The sequence below is a fragment of the Podarcis tiliguerta genome (genome assembly GCF_965153285.1).
Source record: "Podarcis tiliguerta genome assembly, chromosome: 2".
NCBI lineage: Eukaryota > Metazoa > Chordata > Lepidosauria > Squamata > Lacertidae > Podarcis > Podarcis tiliguerta.
This window is the reverse complement of record NC_139535.1, coordinates 84,873,861-84,896,658: the sequence shown is the minus strand read 5'-3', so window position 1 is coordinate 84,896,658 and position 22,798 is coordinate 84,873,861. Positions and strand designations below refer to the sequence as shown.

The following is a 22,798-nucleotide window of genomic DNA, read 5'->3' as shown; positions in this document are numbered from 1 at the left end:
AAAAATTATGATGCAAATCCCCCTATGCGAATTCCCCTAATTTGAATTGGCATTTTTTCCATTTCAAAATTTCCCAGGAAACTCACTGAGAGCTGACAGCTATTTAGCCGTCTTCAACCAACGTTAAGAGCTGATGTCTCTATAGATGCATGCATTGTGAGCACAAGAGACAAACAAAAATATGGGGGGGGGGGGTTGGAGGAACAACAGCGCAGTGGTACAGAACATGTTTTGCATGCAGAAAGTCCTGTGCTCAGATGCCCAAGTGGGCCAACACTGACCAGCCTTTGGACCTGAGGCAGCTTCCTATCCCAAAACCAGGGAAGGAGAAGGTTCCAGCTTTCTCTTTACCAGATGAAAATGAAGAAAGGGTCAAAGCCGCAACCTAAACCCAGTCCAGGCATAGAGCTGGGTCCTGTAGCCCTCTTAAGCTGTGCTACCATAGACTGCAGTGTTTGCAGGAGGAGTTTCATACTATTTACAGCAGGCTTGTTTATTGCTTAACAAATCCCAAACACGTGTACAAAGATTGTCATGCAAACTATACCTGGGTGAAATGTCCTCATTTATATAACTCTTAAAGGTTCAAAAGCACAGTCCTCTTTTGCACCTGGCCAACCTAGGAGCCAGCCCATCTCTGAAAGCAATCTCACGAACACTCTCTTAATCAGACCCCCCCCCCAATATTATCATCCTCTCTCATTCAGAGCTCACAAGTATTATTGGAGGGTGAAAAGAGGTGGGAACAGTGGGAAACAGGGCCTGCTGTTTCTGTTTAACTCCAGGAATCATTCCAGAGAGGATAATATCCAAAGATTTCAGTTTGCCATGTCAAATATGCAGGTACTTTGCGGTATTAAAAACTGATGCCCTGTTCTTATAAAACTGGCCCTTTCTGATTGCTAGAAGGCAAAGTTGCCCATAAACAACATTTTATTTCTTATTTAATGCAACTTCTTGGGCAAAAGGAGTCAATCAATTTTTCATAAAGTCTGAGGGAAAGATAAATGCCAGGGATCATTTTCTGAGTCACCATCAAACAGAATTGATATGGATATGAGACAGCACAGGGAGGGTTTGACAATTACGGTCTGAATGACCTTTTCATTATTTTGTTTTAAGCCATTAATCTCTCCCCCTCCCCACTTCCACTCGTTATAGGCTATTTTAAGTAGTATTGTGTAGCCTACACATTTCAAATAATTTCTGTCCTGTGAAGTGGCCAAGAGGACTTGGCTCAAGTCAGCGTTTAAAAATGTGTTTCTAAGCTATTGCATTTTGCAAGGGGAAGGGGCATCAGTGAGACCCCTGGCGCACATCAGGTTAGACTAGCTCTGCATAGACTACGTCTGTGGATTATGAGGGTCACTGGTTACTGCATGTACAAAACTAAAACTATGAACAAGAATGGAAAGTGAAACGAGGTAAAGGCAATCCTCTGGTGCTTAGAATATTGCCACGATCCCAAATACCCACAACAAAGACTCTCCACAATATAACAAAACCATTGAGACAGAACTTCATTGCTACTAGTCAAGTATCCTTGTCACTGGAAGCAGTCGCCATGTGACCCTGGTAGGCAAGGCTTTGGCAGGTGGGTGGCACCTGCCCATTTTGCCCCAGACAGTGAAATGGGACAGGTTACTCCATGTTTCATAATAAAAATAGCATATAGGAGCAAAACCCTTCTCACCATTCAGATATAAGAAGACACTCACACCGTGTTCCTAGATGTCCACATCATCTCTCTGGATGTGGAGAGGAGAAAAAGGGCAGAAACCTCAAAATGCAATGATGTCTACCTGAAGCCACTCTGAAGCACAGCAATTGTGACATCAAAATCTTTTCCATCATAATCTTCCTCATAATCTTTTCCAAGCAAGTCATTTAGAATATTAAGATAGAAGATGTCTGATCCAGTTTGCTCACATTAGGCTTCATCCAGGCAGAATATCAATAAATACAGCGCTACTCCATGTTTCTCCCTGAGAAATCCTATGGAACACCACACAATGCAGTCAGTATTATGGATGTATTGAACATATGGAGATGATCAATACTTCAGACTATTGTGGCTGCTATAAATCAATGGAAATGTAAATTGTTAGTGGGACTGTGCACTGATAGCTAATATATGTGAGACTTTAGACAAAATATCTGAAATACCACAGTTATACATATATTAAACATCAATAAAACAAGTCATTTCTCTAAGAAAGATGGAGACTTAACACTATACTCTTTCATGTCCTTAAAATGCAAAGTCACACAAACTCATCCACTCTGAGGAAAATTACTTCACCTTGCAGTCAGTTCAAATGTGAGCAAGAAAAACAGCACTGCCTCAGAAATATATATATAAAAATTCAGTTATGGACACGGGAACACACAAATATAGTCAATGCTTTTAAAAAAATTACTGGGCACAAAATAGTCTGTAACAAATAACAGATTTCCCAAGCATCTGACCATATACTGTATTTATAATGTCTATGTAACCGTTAACCTAAGAACAGCTAAGCTGCACAGGTTGATCTCAGCTTACACATTTAAAAGCCTTACAGAGATAGTGCAGTCCCTGTGATTCATGCACTGGTAACCTCATGATTGCACCACTGTAATGCACTCTGTATGGGGCTTCTGTTGGGATTGGTCCAGAAGCGGCAGCCGGCTCAGAATGTTGTGGCCAGGTTACTGAGTGGGGCACCTGGATGTGCGCATATTACACCTATGCGGAGGGAACTACACTTGCTGCTGATCAGCTATCAAGCCTTGTTCAAGGTTTTGTTCTTTACGGATAAAGCCCTGAACAACTCAGGACTCTGTTACCTGAAAGACTGCCTGCTCCTGCACAGAACTGTAAGATCATGTAGATCATCTGCAGAAATTCTACTCATGGCACTGCACCCTACTGAATATCACAGGGCAGTGACCCCCAAATGGGGGTTTTCTGCTGTTGCCCCTATACTGTGGAATGCCTTTCCCTCTGCCACATGTGAAGAAGCAGCCATCAGTTGCTTGAGACATCTTGTAAAAATTTATCTTTTTGTAAAGCTGACCCATAAGATGTGACTATTTTATGTGACCGAATCCCCTGAATTTATTTACTTTTAGTTTATTTACTTTTACTCATTTTTATACAGCTGTTCCATTGGTTTTGGGCTGTATTTTTGTTTTATATTGTATACTGTTTAGATATTTTTAAGATACTAAGTGGTCTTTCAGTGCTTTAAAATAAACAAATTAAACTTTGGAGGGGGGGGCGTGTCCCAAAGGCACCCAAAATTGTGAAGCATGTTGCAGTCAAAAACCCTCCAAATGCTATTGGACCCCCAACTCTCATGAGCCCTAGCGTGAGGGATGTTGGGAGTTGGAGTCTAGCAATATCTGGAGGGCACCAGGAAGTCTATTCCTGTGCTATAGCAATCAACAAGTAAGCAAACTCGAACAACGTACTGAAAGGTCCAATAACGTCTGAGCATTGTGCACAAATGAGCTCCAAGTGCAAGACAAAATAAAGAAATTACGTGATATTCTGTCACAAAAAACAAGTGGCAGAGAGAGAACATTTGAAACAGAAGCACTTCCTCTAAGGGAGAAGGGAGGGCGGTGAAGTTCCAGGTATCTCCCAAAGGTTTGCTTTGTATTGTGGTTTATTGTTAATCCTGGAGTTTTAAGAGTTTTAAATGCATAAATGGCAAAATACCTAATAAAATCTAGAGGATTGAAGCCCTGGTGCATAAAGAAAGATTCTAGGCCACTGTGGTCTACAGAAAAGCTGGAAATGAACGAATGGCACTGTGAATATGCAACATGCTCTGCTTCAAAAGTCACATACAAACACAACATTCTTAAGATACTGAAGACCCCCTGTTTGCAATGACATAGAATTAGCAGAAGCCCTGCTACCACAGCAGAACAACTGAAATGGGAAGGAATCGTGGGCAGGACAAGGGCAGTCAAAGAGAAAAGCTTTTCTTCATTAACCTACTTAGCTCCAGACAGGCTCCTGTATCCTGACAAGCTTTATGAGAGTTATGTAGAAGGGGAAAGTGCTTAATGTGGAGCTGGTCCACAATGTACATTGCACCTGCTACAGCTTGAGCTGCTGAGCAAGGCCCAGTAGCCCAGCTTGGGTGACCAGCTGGCATCCTCACACATGTCCTTCTCTTTCAGTATCTATTCCATCTTGGACATTAATCAATAAAGGCTTTGTCTGTGGTCCATATGTTACTTCTTTGTTGCTAGGGATTGATAGATAGGGTTCTCTTTTCCTCACCTGAATACGTTCTAGCTTCAACTGGCCTCAGGATGCAATTCAGAGGCTGGCAGGGAGTCTGATGGGCTCAGGGCAAGTGGCCTCTCCTACCTGTGCTCCATCACTCTGTACCAAGAGGGGCAGGGGGCATCAGTGGTATGGGTCTCCCCTCTAGCTGCTTTACATTTCAAAGAGAAAAGATGTTCTTGAACCATAACTGATGAACATTCATAACTGATGCAGAGCAGATGTATTTTACACTTTGGCATCTGTACATGGTAGCAAGCATTTATAGGGAGACAAGGTCTCCTTTAGCCCCAAGTGACTATATATCAGTGCATCAGTGACTGTATGCACAAATATTGAGTTAACAATCTACACTCTCTGCTCGGAGCTCCAAAGCCATTAGGGAAAGTGTAAATAGAGTAGCAGACAGTGATTTAGAATAAACATATTGAACGGACACTTCCGTGCTGTTCTCTAAAAGATATCCTCTGTCTGCAGAGTCCACCAACCCATTTGAAAATGATCTACTCTCACTGGTCATTTCCTGGCAAGCAACTTGTAAATTGTCCACACCATCACTTTCTGGCATTCACTGGCCAGATCCAGCCTGCAAGAACATCCGTCAGAGGATAAGCTTACAGAGTGGACATGTCCCTAATGCTAGATGTTTGCTATTGGCTCTGCTCCTGGGACTCACTCCAAATCCACACACAGTACAACTTTAAATTATCTACTACAGGATAGTGTAGGCAGAAGAACAAGGCTCCAGTTACCCCAAAGAGCAGTTTCCAAAGCAAAACAATTTTTTAATGTAGCATTAGGATCCCAGCTCATGTTTGATTCATGTTTGGCTTTTATTTATTTTAACTGTAGCAAACAAAACTAAGAGTAACTGCAAAACAAGATGCTCAGCAAAGAAACGCTCTGTCTTGATTCAGAGCGCCCTGTCATCACATGCTTGCTCTCAGTCACTCAACACCTGTTTCCAATTTACATGCTCCTATACCAATAGCTCACTATATTAGTTTACACTTGTTTGATTGCCTTCTCGCTTTTAGGCTGTGCGTATTATACTAACAGGTTATTCTTAGTAACAGATTAAAGTGCATGTTGACCCTGGAGGCTTTGCTTTCACTTTCTATCTAATTCAATTCCTTTCTCTTGGGACCCTCCTCTAAATTCACCTTCCAGAGAGTTATTGTGCTGTTTATGTGGAAACAATGGGTTCCTCAACAACAACAACAACAACAACAAACATAGGCCCTGGAAGGATCAAGCGACTATTTTAAAATACATAAAATTAATAAAATATTGATAGTTACAGAATTAGACACGTTAATAAAATACTGAAACTTACAAAATTCCAATTGGAACATTACTTTCTGACTCTTTTATCTCTGCAAAATTGGGTATAGCAGAGAGTAGGGTGGTATTTAAACTGCTCAACATCCAACATCCTACCTCCAGACTGTCACAATTTTGTGAAAGGGATTCAAGTGCATATCAGAACTTTAGGTTTGCACAATTAAAATAGATTAAACAGTCCCATCACCTTGAACAACAAATCTATTTAAAAAAACAATCTGGTTTTTTGAGGTTTGGAAAGTGATGCGGAAATGCACTGTGTGGGATAAATGAAAGACCAACCAGAAGATGTATAAACACCACACAAGCAAATCTGAATTAATGTAGAACAAAGACTCATTGCCATATAACTGTCCCCCATACAAATCAAAACAATCTAAATGTGCAGAAAATTTGTGTAAGCAAATCAGGATGCGCAATGTACAGGATATATATAACCTGTTCACTTTAAAATGGGAACCATCAGCACTTTTATTGCAGAAATTCCTACAGCCATGAGAGTAGCACCCAATAACTACATTCACATTTCTCTCTCAACAATTTCCAATTTGAGAATTACTCAATTTGGTTCTTGCTGCCCAGATTCAATTGTTACTAAGCACTTCTCGGTTACAATGACCCAGCATTCAGTGGCAATAATAGGGTCCCCATGAGCTGAAATATGTACATGCAAGCACACAAAGGGGGAAAGATGGTTTAAAAAAAGTATCCTTATAAACCACCCTTTGGCGGCACAGACATTTCATAACTAATTGCTTTGTACTGATCACAGATATCAGCCATATCTTCCAAAAGGCTAGTTAAGTCTATATATGGTCAGAAGATTGCAGGGCCAGAATATTTGTTTTGTTCTGCTAGAATCAGATAGCTTTGTGCCCATCTCTTACTCCAGTGGGTTGGAGCTAGATCACTCGGCGGAAGGTTGATCTGCTGGAGAATTAAAAACCTACAAGTCCTCATCGCCGCTTGTGTCAATGATTAAAGCCAAGATAGATGTATGAGGAAGCGCTGCAACAAGGAAGCAACTTCACCCCATCTTTCTAAAATGAGGTGCTCAGTAAGGACAACGCATGCAATTCCACCTCAGACAGAGATTTGATTCATTATGCTATCTATCATCTATCTATCTATCTATCTATCTATCTATCTATCATCTATCATCTCGAGGCTTTAACTCTACATAGTTCTTTTTTTCCTTCTTGAGGTGTAAAATGAAAATTTCTTTTTAAAAAGGGTTCATTTATGTATCTATCTTCTGTGGGGATAAAATTGGCTACATTTTACTGCCTCATTGCACCCAAGAAAGGAAGAAAAGTTAACAGTTAACACATTGTCCAACAGAATGGAACAGTTACACTAAAACAGTAAAATAAGAGCCAGATTGGTGTCTTAGCATTGTTAATGTATGAGGTCCCCTGATTGTCAAATGACAGGCTGATTATGAAAGCTTCAGCAGCAATATCCTAAAACTGTGCAAAGACAAAGACTGAAAGGTGTCACTTGGGAGGACATACCATAGATGCTGTTCCCAAATATCTTATTTCCTGAACAGAGAGAACTGATCCAAATCTCATTATGCTTCACAGAAGGAAGTGACTCATTATGCTTCACAGAAGGAAGTGTGCTGGGTCCTAGACATTTAGGGCTTTATAGTTCTGCAGTAGTTTAAATCCTACCTGCACACACTCTTTCAAAAGACCAGAAGAACATCAGTTCAGACCACTGTACTGTTAAGTGCACATTATTCACAGCACATTATTATGCTGTCTATCTGCCACCTAGATGGTTGACTTGTGTTGGTAGTAAAACTGTAAGGCAATGCCACTGGAAACTGAGCAACAGGAACCATTGGGCGTATTCGTGATGTGGAAAGGGTGATAAGCAATAGGCATTCTAGCATCTTCCCAAGCTTCTAAGCATATTATTCCCAGGGCCATGTGTACTCAGCACATCTGCCAGTTTACTAAGCAAACAGAAAATTGGTACAAGGTTCAGAACTTTCACCTTTATTTTAAAAAGCAAGTTCCCAGCCCTCAAGGTTGCAGAATAAGCTTGAGAATATGGAAGCCATAGGTGTGAATTTTTAAAAGCCAGATGAGATCTGGGCAGGCATCTACTAGTCAGGAGATGCACCCTGATGCACTGTTTAGCCTCTTTAAAAAAGGTAAAAGGACCCCTGGCCATTAAGTCCAGTTGTGGATGACTCTGGGTTTGCGGCGCTCATCTCACTTTACTGGCCGAGGGAGCCGGCGTTTGTCCTCAGACAGCTTCCCAGTCATGTGGCCAGCACGACTAAGCTGCTTCTGGCAAACCAGAGCAGCGCACGGAAACGCCATTTATCTTCCTGCCAGAGTGGTACTTATTTATCTACTTGCATTTTGATGTGCTTTCGAACTGCTAGGTTGGCAGGAGCAGGGACCGAGCAATGGGAGCTCATTATTCCAAACCAAAGCTCCAGGTTTCTGTCCCAATACCACTCCAGCTCCAATTCACAAACCTTCTTTTCACCTTCTCATTGAATCCCTGTGAATGTTATCTGAAAACTGATTTTGGAAGCAAAAGAGATCATGCAATACTAAAATGAAACAAAACTCAAAGCAAGCCTAGAACAAAATAGTTCACTAGCATAATTCATTCTATTTGTAGAGTTTGAGTTTTCTTGACACAGAATATGGAAAATTTTGATACACAGTATGCCCTTTACTACTCCTGCCCTTCTGCTTCCTTCATATGTCAGATTTTAGTCTAAGGACTCTTCTACTGATGAAGCATGATATTCAGCAATATTGGGAAATTTTCACAAATGTTAGCAAGAAAACAAATGCTAATTCCTCTCTTAGCAGAAAATAACCATAGAAAGCTGTAAACACCCATATCCTCACCCAAAAGCCAGGCTCCATGTTCTAATCTATACAACATAAATCCATTGGGCCCAACTGTACTAATCAGAAGTCATAGCAAAATGCACTAGAGATCCCCCCCCAAATCTCTTTGGAATTGACTATTCTGCATGACTGAGAAGGGTGAGCCCAGAAACCGAACTGCTCTGTAGTCTCATTCTAGTTTAACTGGAGCAAAAGCCTTAACAATGCAAAATAACTTTTATTGAGTTGGACAAGAGACATGCAAGTTAAATGTTATTTTCTAACTTTTTGTACAAAATGCCTTAAATAATAGAATTGCGTGCTTTCTTCCCCCCAAAATATCCTTTTATTGATTTCCATCAGTATTGCATGAAATCACCATATTAGCTTTCCCCCATTAATGGGATCAGACACACAAGTCTTGTTATATTAGTGATTTTCACAGTGTAACTTAGTAAGCTATTTTTAATGCTCTGCCGGAGGCTTGCCAGGCTTGATCATATTTTGACATTCGATAGTAGAGGCACACTCGTTTTGGCCCAGTTTGCTTGATTTGCGATTATTAGGAGCGCAAAGGAATGCGACCCATCCATAAGAGCGAGACTAAGGGAGAAGAGCACTCTGATCAGGAAAAAGCCAAAGGCACATTTCAAAGTCTGCCGGGACAAAATGGAATAGCAAGGCAAAAGAGAACAGAGTTGCTAAATGTGCTTAGATACAATGGGCTAAATGCCTTGCAGCTACTAAAAAGAGATGAAGTTTTAATCTCCTGTCTTCTTTGCCCAGGCTGCCTTGCCATACTTAGCACAATAAAGGTAAAGGACCCCTGACAGTTAAGTCCAGTCGTGAACGACTCTGGGGTTGCAGCGCTCATCTCGCTTTACTGGCTGAGGGAGCCGATGTTTGTCTGCAGACAGTTTTGACGTGCTTTCGAACTGCTAGGTTGGCAGGAGCTTCTTCTTAATAGTGGTCTTATGGTGCTTCAGAGAAAGTGTGCACGAAGCTGGGCAAGTATGGAGGGATCCGGTTCCCATTTGTTTGCACCTGCCTCAAAATTGCATAGTGGTACCTGGTGGGATCAGGCCACTTTTAGATTCTTTACCAAATAAGGAAAACTGAATGTAGACTTGGTGGTCAAAAGAGTATTGGAGCCAGCATGGGAAAGAAGCTGGTGGCAACAATAAGTTCCATAATGCAAAAGGAAGGAAGTGAGGAAGAGCAGGAGAGGCATAGAAACATAGGAAGCTCCTTAACTGGTCAAACAATTTTTCCATCCAGCTTACTACTGTTTATTTTGACTGGTAGTTGCTCCCCGGCGTCACAGTGACTCTGCCATCACCTACTACTGCTCCTTTTAAGTGGAGATACCACAGACTAAACCTGGAACCTTTTGCACACAACCTTGTGCTGCTATGTCTTCTCTTTGAAACAAGGTTTAATGACCCAATGTGGATAAGGCCATACCCTCCAACATTTCTCCGATGAAAATAGGGATGTCCCATTCCATAATGAAAATTTTACTATTTATACCCCGCACATCTTACTGGGTTGCCCCAGCCACTCTTGGCAGCTTCCAACTAATAATAATAATAATTTTTTAAAAAAAACATTAAAAAAACTTTCCCTATACAGGACTGCCTTCAGATGGCGCGGGGGGGGGGGATAACTCCATACCCTCCAACATTTCTCCAATGAAAATAGGGACATCCTAAAGAAAAGTGGGACATTCTGGGATCAAATCAGAAACTGGGACGACTTCTCTAAATCAGGGATACCCCTGAAAACAGGGACACTTGGAGGGTCTGTAAGGCAGGTACGCCCACAGCATACCTGCCTTACAGACTTACATCCACTTTTGCCCTAAATGTTCAAGTCAGCTGGAAGCCTAGATCCTGACAAAAACCAATGAAAAATAAATGGGCAGGTGTAATATTTTGCTGAACTTCACCGAGTGACCACCCCACTGGTTTATATATATACCACACATCTCACCTTTGGTGCTGTGCCAGGGATACAAACCCACAAAGCAACTGAAACAAATTCTGCTTTAATCCCTACCACCACTATATGTGAAACCTGCTGTAATTCAGAAACAGCAGTGCAATAATTTTGTTACATATACTTATTTTGCCAATTTTATCTCCATATTATTGAGAATTGTTTTATATTGCTTTAAGCCCACTGTTTAGATTTTTAAATAAGCAGTTTTATATATTGCTCTAAATAAAAAAACAACAGTTCTTCTCTTCATGTATGACAAGTTGTCAGTACCGTTGTACTTTTGAGGAAACAGTCATAGCTCCTCTGTGTCATATAACATATCTACTTGCAGAGCGATCTTGTGCATTTTTGCTCAGAAGTCAGACCATTGTATCCAATGGAGCTTACGTGTGTGTGTGTGTGTGTGTGTGTGTGTGTGTAGATAAGATTGCAGATTTAAGATGTGTGGAGAATTAAAAGAAGAGCAGAGCAGAAAACACCAAAGATAGCAGGCATACTCTTCATGGCATATTTTCATGTTATTGGACGTCTATATGGTTAGGGCTGTGCTTTCTAGCATATTGGGAATGATAATTTAATCCAGAGTTCGCAGTAGCAAATATAATATAAAATAAAGTGCATTTCCAAAGATTATACCAAAGCTCCAACACTGGAGGGGAGAGGGGAAGGGTTAAGAGAAGGAGATATCCATGAACAGATCTGAATCCATTTTCAGAATCCATTTTCAATGCCAGAGTTCAGTCCTGACTCCTGACATCTGAGGAGTAATAATAAAACACAGTGTTTCTGAGCATACAAAGTGTGTCTTATTTTCAGCATTGGACCCACAAGGGCACCCACATGCATACAAGCGGAATGACAGCCCAAGCGTATGATGCTAAGGCACCTCTCATTTTAGAAATTAAGCACTTGCGCTATTTGTATTAAGAGGATGCCGTTATTTCTATTCCAAAAGAAGGAGCGACTGACCTAACAGCCACCTCATGTGCTTTTGCAAACTGGTCTTCAATTGCAAACAGATGAGTGTTGCTCACCAACCCCCAAAAGCCTTAGCAGTAAGACTGCAGTTCACTTGAAAACACCTTCAGGAATTCTGGCAAGAACCCTGCAGTGACAATTATGTTTATGGGATGTGTGCGTCCATCAGGAAGGAATCTGTCATGTTTGCGCTATTATTATGATTCTTCCCGCTTTATTAACATCCTTTTAGTAACCACAAGCCTTTCAGAAAGCTGCTTTGGCGGTTTGCAAGCACAGCAGTGCAACATGTGCTCTTAAGTGGTGGGGAAAGAGGCTACATTAGTCGTATTCATATAAAGAGTCTTGGGGAAGGGGTTAGAATTGCTCTAACTGTCGCAAATCCTCAGTCACCTTGGGCTGCAGGGCTGTCACTACGCAGCTAACAATAGCCATTCACAGTCCCTGACTCAGACCTCTGATCCACAAAGGACTTGTTCTCCTCTAGTGTGTTTAGTCATAGCACAGAAGTCAGCAGCCCAGCCTGGCTTCTGAGACATGGACCCTGTAAGAATAAACTGTTTCTTCTCTCATCCTCCTTTTATTCTCTATCCAAAGAAGGGTTGATTCAGATGACTGACCTGGATTGCTCTAAAGATTTGTCATGTCAGACTGTTGTCCTATAGGAATCACAATGACCTGGGTTCAGATGCAATGCTAAACTATGGTTTAGCATTTCATGCACAACCTTCGGCTTGTGTGCTCCCCTCATCCTCGTGGCTCAACCATGAGGAACAGAAAGAAGCTTTTGTTTCACATTCATTTTCAATTAACCATGGTTTAGTCCTAAGTCTGAACACTAAAATGTAGGTTTTGTGTCTTGACAATGGTTTATTGGAATAAGCTAGCTTCATAAGCCTTGGACAGCCTTCCAAGGGCCACGGCTCAATGGTGGGAAGGGCCAGAGGCAAAAGTAGCAGAGCAATGGATGTAAATTTTACCTTTGTGTTTGTTTCAGCACACACTTAGCCCTTGCTATCCTCCATCGATCCAAGCAAGCAACTGCAAACCCTTCAATAACATTGGATTGGATCCAGATTTATAGTGCATATTAAACCACTTAACCATTTATTTTGAGAAGCAAATCCTTTGGGTAGTATTCAACTAAGTTTTACCTCTGAAATTAATGAACATGCCTAGGTTAGCACCATTACTTTATATTGGTCTACTCTGAATAAAATTTAGTTGAATGCCTTGAAGTCAGTGGGGCTTATTCCTCCGGGAAGATTCAGCTGCATGCTAAACGTCCTCTGTTACGTGCAAGACACTGCGTGATTTGACCTCGCATAGGAACATAGGATGCTCCCTTATACTGAGTCAGCCTAATGGTCCATCCAGTTCAGTACTGTCTACACAGACTGGCAGCAGCTCTCCAGGGCTTCAGGCAGGGAATCTTTTCCTAACTGCTAGAGTTTTAAACTGAGACTTTCTGCATGCAAAACAAATGGTCTATGGTCTTTCCCCTAAGCTATGGCCCTTCCTCAAGCTTCTCATAGGTTGATCCTGGTAGATGCTTCGGAGGCAACATCTCTCTTGTGCAGTAACTTGAGCCATCAGATCTCTGACTTAGAATCAAGCTGACCCATGGCAGGACGCAAGATCTTTAACTGATTGTATTGAGAACTAGCCGAGGGATGTATTTTAGGACCATGAAGGGGAATGACTCTGTAGATTTTATTTTATTTTTTAAGAGACTGTGGCCACTGGAGAATTACAAACCATTTACCTCATGCTTCGTTGATGTTTCTAGGCAATGCTCTCAAGTGGCACTTGTATGCAGATGAAATGCAGTTTGGAGTTCTAGTATGTTATGGAAACATTTTCCTGTGACAAAATATGCAATGAATGACTTGGTTTGAAATCCTGCCAGCCTATGTGTGCTGCTATCACAACATTAAATGACTTTTACTTAGGGTGAAAGTTCTTGTGATAAATCATGGAAAAACTGACTTGTGCTATCTTTAGTCACCGTGCTGTTTCGCTCTCACAAGTCATTCACAGCTCTAAAAATACAATTTATATCACCACATTCCTGGAATTCTTTCAGTTCTTACATTCTGATTTAAGTGGCATTAAAGTCCCGGCTGCAAAGTTCAAGCCACGGGACAATATCTCATCAGGGGATTAGTTGTCACCTGAGTTCAATACATTGTTTGCAGTATTTATTTGATCTGAGCTCCAAACCTAATGCAGAAAATCTCCCTACCACATACACCTACTACCTGGTTATGTGGAACAAAGGCTAAAATGATCTTGGGACAAGATAATCATTTAATAAGCACACACTGAGCGCAATAAAGATTTAAATTGAAACACATGCATGTCACAGAGGCTGCTTGCCTATGGAGAAAGCCTTAGTGGGGTCCAGGTTTACTCTCAAAACCTACTAAGATTCAGTCCTCATGCACCTTCTCAGAACTGTAATTTGCTGGTGTTTTGGACTCACACATCTTTGTCATTTTCCAATTGATTAACTTACAAGACTTTTCCAAAATAGTTATTGAGTTAAAGACACCAGCATGTCTGGCACTCGCTCTCTGGATTTAATTACAACTTTCCCTGATACTTCATAGTTTAAGCAGAACTGAATGCTTTCTAATTTTCCCTGATAGGGACCATGGGGTACGTTGTGTTCTTTATCCCAACTGGCAGATCAACAAAGCTGAGCAATAAAAAGCTCAATTTGTGTAATAAACTGTGGTACAATCTACTACTTAGGCACAAGGTCCTTGAAAACATGCAACCTTTTCTGCACATTACTTTAAACTCAAACCAGATGGACACTTACAATTTCTTGTCTTTCATTCAAGTGGGCCAGGGAATATGTAGTTGGAGGGAGTCTGTTTCACCACATTTGTATCCTCTCTTTTGCCTAAGTAGCTCAAGAGGCAGTTTAAAATCACAACAGCCCTGTGAGGCAGGTCAAGCAAAAAGACAGTGGAAAGACACCATCACACACACACACACACACTGTACTCCATCCCACCATTAATGGATTGGCATGGAAAAGAGCAGGAACATGGAGCAGAACAACTATGCCACTCTTATAACTTAAGAAAAAAATCATTTCTATACAATTCTACTTAGAAGTGACTCCTGTTGAGTCCTATTGAGAAACATAGGATGCTGCTTTATACTATTGGACCACCTAGCTCAGGATTGTCTACACTTCCAGGGTTTCAGGCAAGGGTCTCACCTAGCCTGATGTGGGTATGTCAGAGATTGAACCTGGGACCTTCTGCAGTGGGTTCAGTCAGGCTTACTTCCAGGTTAGTGTGCCTAGGATTGCAGCCAAAATGACCTACAGCAGACTCCAGATATGAACCTGGATTTTCCACATCCAAGGCCACAAATTCCTAACTTAGCTTCTTTAAAAACTGCCCTGGGAAAACAAAAGGTGAACACAATGTAGGATGTGTCCTTGAAATATTTAGGTAAATTCAAAAATCTACTAGCTCATGCAATCAAAATGGTGCAAAACTGACTAGTACTTCTGAACCTTTCCATTACAAAGACTATTATGTTGCCAACAGCATGAATAACCTTAACGTATGCCATCCCGGTGAGTGAAGGTTCTCACTCCTGCTCACTTTCAAGAATAATTACGCTGAATCCTCTGAACTCTAGTGTACGCTTATGCAGTTACACTTACTTTCATCTCAATCTAGCGCATGGTCCATACATAACATGCAATTTTATTTTATTAAATATAATGTATACCCTATCTTCTTGCAAGCACACCACAGTGGTTGCTACTACTACTACTACTACTACTACTACTACTACTACTATTATTATTATTCCCTTCATCCGAAGATCACAGGTGGTTCACAACATAAAAATACAAAATGAGAACACAAAATACATAATAAAACAAATCAATAACCCCATCCCACAAACATAGAAAAAGGCCATAGAATGTTCAATCAGCCCAAGGTCTGGTTATAAAGGAACATTTTCTGTCACCTAAAAAATGTAATGAAGGTGCCAAGCAAGCCTCCCTAGGGAGAGCATTCCACAAATGAGGAGATAGCATAGAAAGGGCTTGTTCTTGTGTTACCCCCCCCCCGGGCCTTTCATGGAGGGGGCACACAAAAAGAGTCCAGGTTGGCTTATGTGGGGAAAGAGTCTATGATAATGCATTGCAGTAAACAATAAAAAAACTAATCAAAACCATTAAAATGCTAACAGAAACCACCAATAAAATTAATCAATAAAAAGGCAGCAAGGTGCTTAGGACCTTTAAAGCAAAAAAACTCTATCATGAAATGAGGCCAGAAGCAAAGTGACAGAAAATGCAGATCACATAGGTACATAATGATTTCCTTGACTGACCTGTCCCAAAGAATATTCTGACAACATTACTTGGGACCAACAGATACTTTTCAAGGGCAGCCCCATGAAGACAGAGTCAGGATTTATGAGTCTTTCCTCACAACTTGCAGTTTTAAAGTTTTTTTATCAGAAAGGTAGGTATCTCACCATACGCCAAAGTAGCACCATACTTTTGCATTTATGTATGCACCTTGCTGCCATATTCAGAGCATCTTATCTCTTTCTCTCTGATCTCTTAGGAAAAGGACTCACCATTCTTGCTCTCAGCAAATGTAGGGACTTGGGTACATGACTGAAGGGTCAAGTCTCTCACTTCACTGCAAACACAGTCCTTGAGGAACACTTCTGAATTTCCACTGGGTGCATTTTTCTGGCCTGAAAGCTCCTGTTTAATCACACCATTCATCACTAGGCCTGAAGGGACTTTGTCAGATATCTGTTCCTCTACTTTGAAAGTCCCACGCTTTCCAAGAACTGGGACTCCAACAAAAAGCTGTAAGGAGAAAAGTTGATATATGACTTGATATGATACTGGAGGCAGGATAGAACACATGGAAATTGCATTGAGGACACAATAATTGCCACACATTCTGTGTCTCAAAAGTGAGGCTAGATAGTCTTACAGTTTGACTTCAACTGGTTCAAATGGCAACAGAAGAGTCAAGATTTATGTCCCCTCCATTTCCTATCTAGTTGCGGTATTATATTGCCATATATCATTTTACCTGTAATGGATTTGTGTGGATCAGCAACCAACCATTTGTTGCCAGAATTCAAAACTGGGTCTGGCTCTGCGGCAGCCAGGGGAAGGGGCCAATGGCCACAAAAAATGGTGTGGCTCCTAGGAAGACAGGAGAGCTGCCATGTCAGGTCTCAACCTTCACCCATCCAGGTACCAAGTAAGTGACCATTATACCACAAGGCTCTATGCACTGGAGCTCACATAGTTGTCAATGTTTTTCTCACTTTGAAATTTGATGGAGTAATACAAGTAAAGTAATAAAAATCACTGAGGAAGTGACTGTCATAGTAACTATGGCTGGGAGTGGGAGTGAAGAGCAATTTGATTCTAGGTCTACCTAGTCTAAATCCAACAGTATAACCTTCACTATCCACTGGAGGGGGGGGCAACATAGTACTGAACCAGCAGTGGGTCAGAGTTTACTGGAATACGATGATAAAGACAAAATGCTGCCAATGGCCACATTTACTGATTATGCAGAAAATGTATTTGTGTGACCACACTGTCCTGAATGTGCCAACTCTACCTACTACCTAACAGGATAAAAATTGAGGTACACAAGGGTTCAACTAGCTTAAGCATACCACACAGATATCCACATAGTCCATTGTTTACATAAAGGTCTCCATTTTGGTACTTCAGCCTACTTTCATGACCACAGGAGAACCTCATTCATTTGTTCCAAGAGTGCAGGTTTGAAAATATAAGTATCAGTTTAGAATGGTTACAGAAGTTAAAAACAATTTCTTTTCCTTGAGGACTGGAAATGCTTCCTTTCTGATCTGGCCCATTAAATGCAGAAAACTGAGAGCACACCAGCCCTTTTCCAACCTGTCACACCATTGCCACACACAGAAGTTATGGACATTCAAATAAAGGATCACAAAAATGTAGGATTTAAATTTTAAAATTATGAAAATGCATTATCATTGGAAACAATGATCCAATATGCATATGTATTCATCTCTAGCTGCCAACCTCCTCCTCAATTAATGAACAATGAGATGTTCACAAACTTATATAGGAGATTCTCAGCTGCAAAAATAAGGGTGGCTACACAGCATCTTAAAGCTAATAATAATAATAATAATAATAATAATAATAATAATAATGTCTCCTAAGTGGTGTAACTTCCCATTAATAGCCCCTTGTGGCTTTGCTGGGCCAGTTGTCCACACAAATTCCCCTCCTGATTTATTAAGATTTCCCCCCCAGCAATTTTGGCATGCAATATGTCCAACAGCATGGCAATCCATCCATAGTTATATCCAAAACATCAAAAATCCTCTTCTTTATGTCATTAAGAAACAACTAGCAATAACTGTTTATTCTTGTGTTTTCAAATATTCATCTTTCTTAGCATTTTGGAACTCTTGATGTGATGCATCTTTCCAGTGGAAAGTTATTGGTGATGACAGGACAATCCGGGAAACTGCATCTGCTCACCAAAAAAAAAAGTAACTTTGTGCAGCTGAACATTAAATCTTTGATGAATTAGGCCCAGGGCTTTGGTGACGTCTGTGCTGAACCAATATGACAGTTTTATATGGATTATGATTATTTATGTTTGTGAAAAATAGTGAGCGGGAGCCAGCAAGGCAGTGTCGAAGCTCTGGGACCACCAGCATCGGTGCTCCTCGTGGAGGCTTTTTATATTAGTAGAACAACATTATTCTGAAATTTGGAGCATGTGTAACCGTTTAATTTTCACTAACTGTAGTAGGGTGCTTCACTGAAAGCCTGGGGGTCATGACATGCCGTTAGAGACGCCTGCTTTCACAGCACACTCAAGTAGCACTGGCGGGCTGGGCTCACTACCCCTCCTTACAAACCCCCATGTCAGATTTGGCCTCAAAACATTCCACACTGTTCCCTCACTTCAGCTTGAACTTAGCATATTTATAAAGCTTAAGCATACTTGTGAGCCTCAGAACACATCTCCCATCATACACTGCTGCCAACATATAAATTGCAAGACTATACACAGAACAGGACGTGTCCTGTCTCTTCTCTGCCTATAAATATTAAGACCCATAAAGTCTCATTACAATGGTAGCTTTACATGGGCTCTTCCAAGCAAGATGAAATCTGTTGAGTAAAAGTTTCAGACAACTCTGCTACAGTGTTTCTGATTCTGCTTAATACCAAGACGTACAAAGGGGCCGTAAATATTTGAAACAGTGAAAGAAAAATGTCTTCTCCACAACTGTCCGGATTCAGTTTTAATATAACAAGGACAACCCCATTGTAATACAGTACTGGCATCCTAGACACTAGGCACACCAATACCAAAATGAATGAATGAAATAAATATATATATTTAAGTTGACACCAATAGGTTTTATCACACAGCAAATGTTTGAAATGGTCTCTACCTTCCATCTGTCTGCCCACTGTGTTCAACATCTGAGGACCTGCTTCAAGTTCAGGGCTGAGGCTAGCAAAAACATGAAAGCAGACCATTTCAGTTGTCTCACCCGAGTGGTGGAAACTCTGCCTGAAGAGGTTGTTTTGATCCCCTTCCCCCCCCCCATATACATTGCTAAGGCTCCCCTGCCCCAACATTTCCCCTTCCAGCTGTGTTGTTTTTGTTTGCATGTGTTCACTCCTGTTTTCATGGCATTCAAAATCTGCCACCTGAGGTCTCTGCCTTAGAGACTGAGAGACTACTCCATTTGAGATAAAACTGGGACTGCACACACGAGGCACTGAGGACCATCATGACAATTATGGCTAAAGCAGTAAAGAAAGAGTTTTTGAAACCAGTGGCATTTTAAAATAGCCTTTCGAACAAATATACAATTTGAGCATGGAGATGCAGGTAAGCACACTAACTGCTAGCCTTTAAAACTCCTGCCTCCCACAAGTTTTCCATGTCTGACCTGTTTTGTCTCTCTTATTGCCAATAGCCATCAGTCTTACTATTTCTCATGAAACAAATATATTGTAGATATAGTGCCCATTGAGGATATATTTTACAGAATTAAATATAATACTAGTGAACCAGTAATATTTTCTCTTGACACATCCATGACACTAATCATACACAGTATTAAAAGTGTTTCACATACATTGTCTCAGTAACAATAAATACGTAAGATAACAGCTTCCCTAAGCCATCTAATGAGTTCACAGCTGAGTATGTGTGATTTGGACTAACTGGCTGATTCCTCTCTGAACTTAGTCACTGTGCTACATAAGCTCTGTCTAACCCCTTTTTCTTTCTTTCTGTTGGCTCTTTTTTCCCTGGCAGGTCCCCTCTCTTGCAGCATAAGATTCTACAGAATTACCCAGGCCCACTACAGTCTTTTCTGCTTGAAGGACTAAGCCTCCGCTTCAGCTTCAAAGGATTTAATTTCCTCATCTTCTTGGCTGAGCCTCTCTGGGATTTGGAGGTGGGCTGTTGTGAAATCACCACCTATATGTGAGCATGGCTATAAGACGTCTCTGATGCTGCTCACCCAGTCATGCCTTTGGTTCTCTACGCAGCTCGCTTTTTGCTTGATTTGTTACGGGGCCAAGTTCAAGAAGTTACTACTAGTAATTAAAGCCCTTAACAGCTTGGGACTAGTTTACTTGCAGGATTGCCTCACCTCATATATGCCAACTCAGCCACTTATATCTGCAGAACTTGCAGAACTGGCACTGTTACAGATGCCAAATTATACCCATTTTGCACTTGTAAGAAACCAATATTTGAGTGACAGCACCTACACTTTGACATCAGGCAGGTACCTTCACAGTACTCTTTTCGGGGCCTGCTAAAAACATGTTTGCTTAGACAAGTCTACACATATTCAGAATGCTGGTGTGTTTTTAGTTTATTGCTGGTTTTAATTTTTTGAATGTTTTATTTGTTTTTACTAATAATCTTACTGTTTTGTAAACCACTTTGAGGTTTTCTACAATCAAGCAGTAAATAAATTTTATGAAGTAAAATAAGAAATAAATAAGCTTTGAGTTTGGGGTTTGTTTGTTTTTTGCTCATCTAGGCATGTGGATGGAGAGAGGTAAGAACGAACCAGTCTCTGGGATGGATCAGATTGAAGCAGATTTTATTAATGTTGATTCTTGGAATTCCTGCTTTCACTTCTGTGCCCTGAAAATTTCTGTGTTTGTCAACTCCTACATTGGAAACTTGCTGAGCAATCTGGAGATGGGTAGGCAGTAAGTCTGATATATATATAATCCATTCTTACTCACAATCCCAAGACATACATTACAGGCTCACTTGTTTTTTGGAAAATATGGACCAGGCAGGGTATTCTGTTAAATAGGTTTGATGGTTGAGCAATGCAATACATTTCCCTTTGCAAATTTAAACTCTAAATATCCATTTCCTCCAGAAACTCAGTGACAGTATTTCCACAGGGACAATTTTATTGAATTGTCCAGATGCCTGTAAAACAACCTGAAATATTTCATATTTTAGGGGGGAGGAAGGGAAACACACTAGACCCCTGGAATGTTTCAAAAGCTGTTGGACCTGTAGTTCCCCGCATGCATCACCAATCTGGACCTTCTTTCAATGTGGCCTTTACATCATTCTCATTAACTTTTCATTTAAAAAGGTATTTCTAAGGTAATGATTAAAAAAACACAGGGAAAGAGAAGCAAAAGAAAGTGACAAACCTTTCTGCCATCAGCTCCTTTTGCTGTTGCCTGCAATGGTTTCCTTCCAAAGGAAGTTGTGTCAAGTGCAGAGAATGTGATAGAATAAGAGGCTCTCCCCACCCACCACCTTGGTTCCTTTCCTGATGACCTATCCACCCTTCCATCTTCAGAGGATGAAGCCAAAGATTTAGAGGAAGTATCAGACTGGGAAAGGGATTTCCCCCACAGAACCTGTCCCAGGCATCCCCATGGCCTTGGAAGAGAAACCCATGTTACTATGACTCTGACCTGAGGAGACTGCACCCATGTTCTCAGACTCCAACCCCAAAGCCACAGCAGAACCACAGTCTCCATGCACTGGAGTCAATGGCTACCAAAGCAGGTTCTAACCCAGGTTTCCTCAACCTTGGCCCTCCAGATGTTTTTGGCCTACAACTCCCATGATCCCTAGCTAGCAGGACCAGTGGTCAGGGATGATGGGAAGCCTGTTCTAACCCTTAATGGAACAGGCTTCTGCCTCTGCAGGTGGAGCTAGCCATACATATGAAGCTGTGACTCTATTTAAGACTCCATCTGAGTCGGCTTGTGGTTGAAATAATATTTTAGTCTGCTTGTATCATATTGTACCAGAGGTATTCAGTGTCCTATCTGTTTTGCTTGGACTTGTCTCATTGGAACCTAACCTCAGCTTTCCTGACTTTGCTTTATTGGAATGTGGCTGCTACTTTACTTGAACTTGAACTTACTTGATTTTGCAGTGCTAAAACCCAAGCATACACCTAGCATGCATGCATTTGTTTCTGGGCACTGCCTGAGCAAAGGTAGCTAACCGTTTTCTTTAGCACTGGGGCCACATCCAGGTTTGGCCAATTCTCCAGTGGCAACATTGCCAGTGTCTTCTTTTATTTTGCTTTTTATTTTTTTATTCTGCTTTTGCAAATCGGTAAGGGTGGACTCCAGGCTTTTTGTAGGAACCAATCAAAATCATGAAACACAGTCAAAGTTAAGTCCTATAGTTGATTTCATTGGAATAATATGCATGCGTTTAAATATTTTCCACTGAAATTAGTGGGACTTAGGTGATTTACTTTGGCTGGATCATGCATATGCTTTTTCAAGCCCCTTTATCTTTCCAACTCCTTTTGCTGGATGGAAACAAACACAGTGTAAGTCTAGATGTCTCATTCATCCACTTGTCTCCCATTTTTTCCTGTTTGTCTTAGCAAAGATTCAAGGGGAAGTAAATGCATCCCCTACTATTCCATGGTGAGTGGCTATTGAGTAATCAAGGCTTGCCATAAAACCTTGAAAACCAGCAGAGAAAAACCAGGAGGGAGAGAGAAAGGAAGGAAAAGGGAGCCACATAGACTTATCGCATTCTTTGCATGTTTATTGTGGTATGTTTGTGTTCCTGGGATTCTGCTTGCAAGAATGTTGCTGATAAAAAAACATGGGTATTTATGCTTGTTAGCTGTTGTTTACAGTGTAGTAGACAGTAAGGGTACTTCCAGATTCTCCAAGGAGTTGAAAGACAGGCAGGGCCAGATGTACTTTCCCCTGCTGACAATGATTCTCAGAAAGTTGACTAGTTGCCAC

The 22,798-nt window shown here is 41.0% G+C and overlaps 1 protein-coding gene across 6 annotated transcripts in view; it reads right to left on the bottom strand.

Moving 5' to 3' along the window:
- Positions 1-22,798, bottom strand: part of MYOCD (myocardin) — a 218,348-nt gene that overhangs the window by 73,090 nt on the left and 122,460 nt on the right. For 4 of the 6 annotated variants that reach the window (XM_083428395.1, XM_083428393.1, XM_083428389.1 and 1 more), the window contains one exon: positions 16,099-16,339. In XM_083428395.1, coding sequence (XP_083284521.1) covers positions 16,099-16,252 — 154 coding nt within the window. In that variant the 5' untranslated portion in view covers positions 16,253-16,339. Of the gene's footprint in view, positions 1-5,621; positions 5,656-16,098; positions 16,340-22,798 lie in introns of those variants that run through there. The other 2 variants (XM_083428397.1, XM_083428398.1) reach the window with 2 other exon arrangements.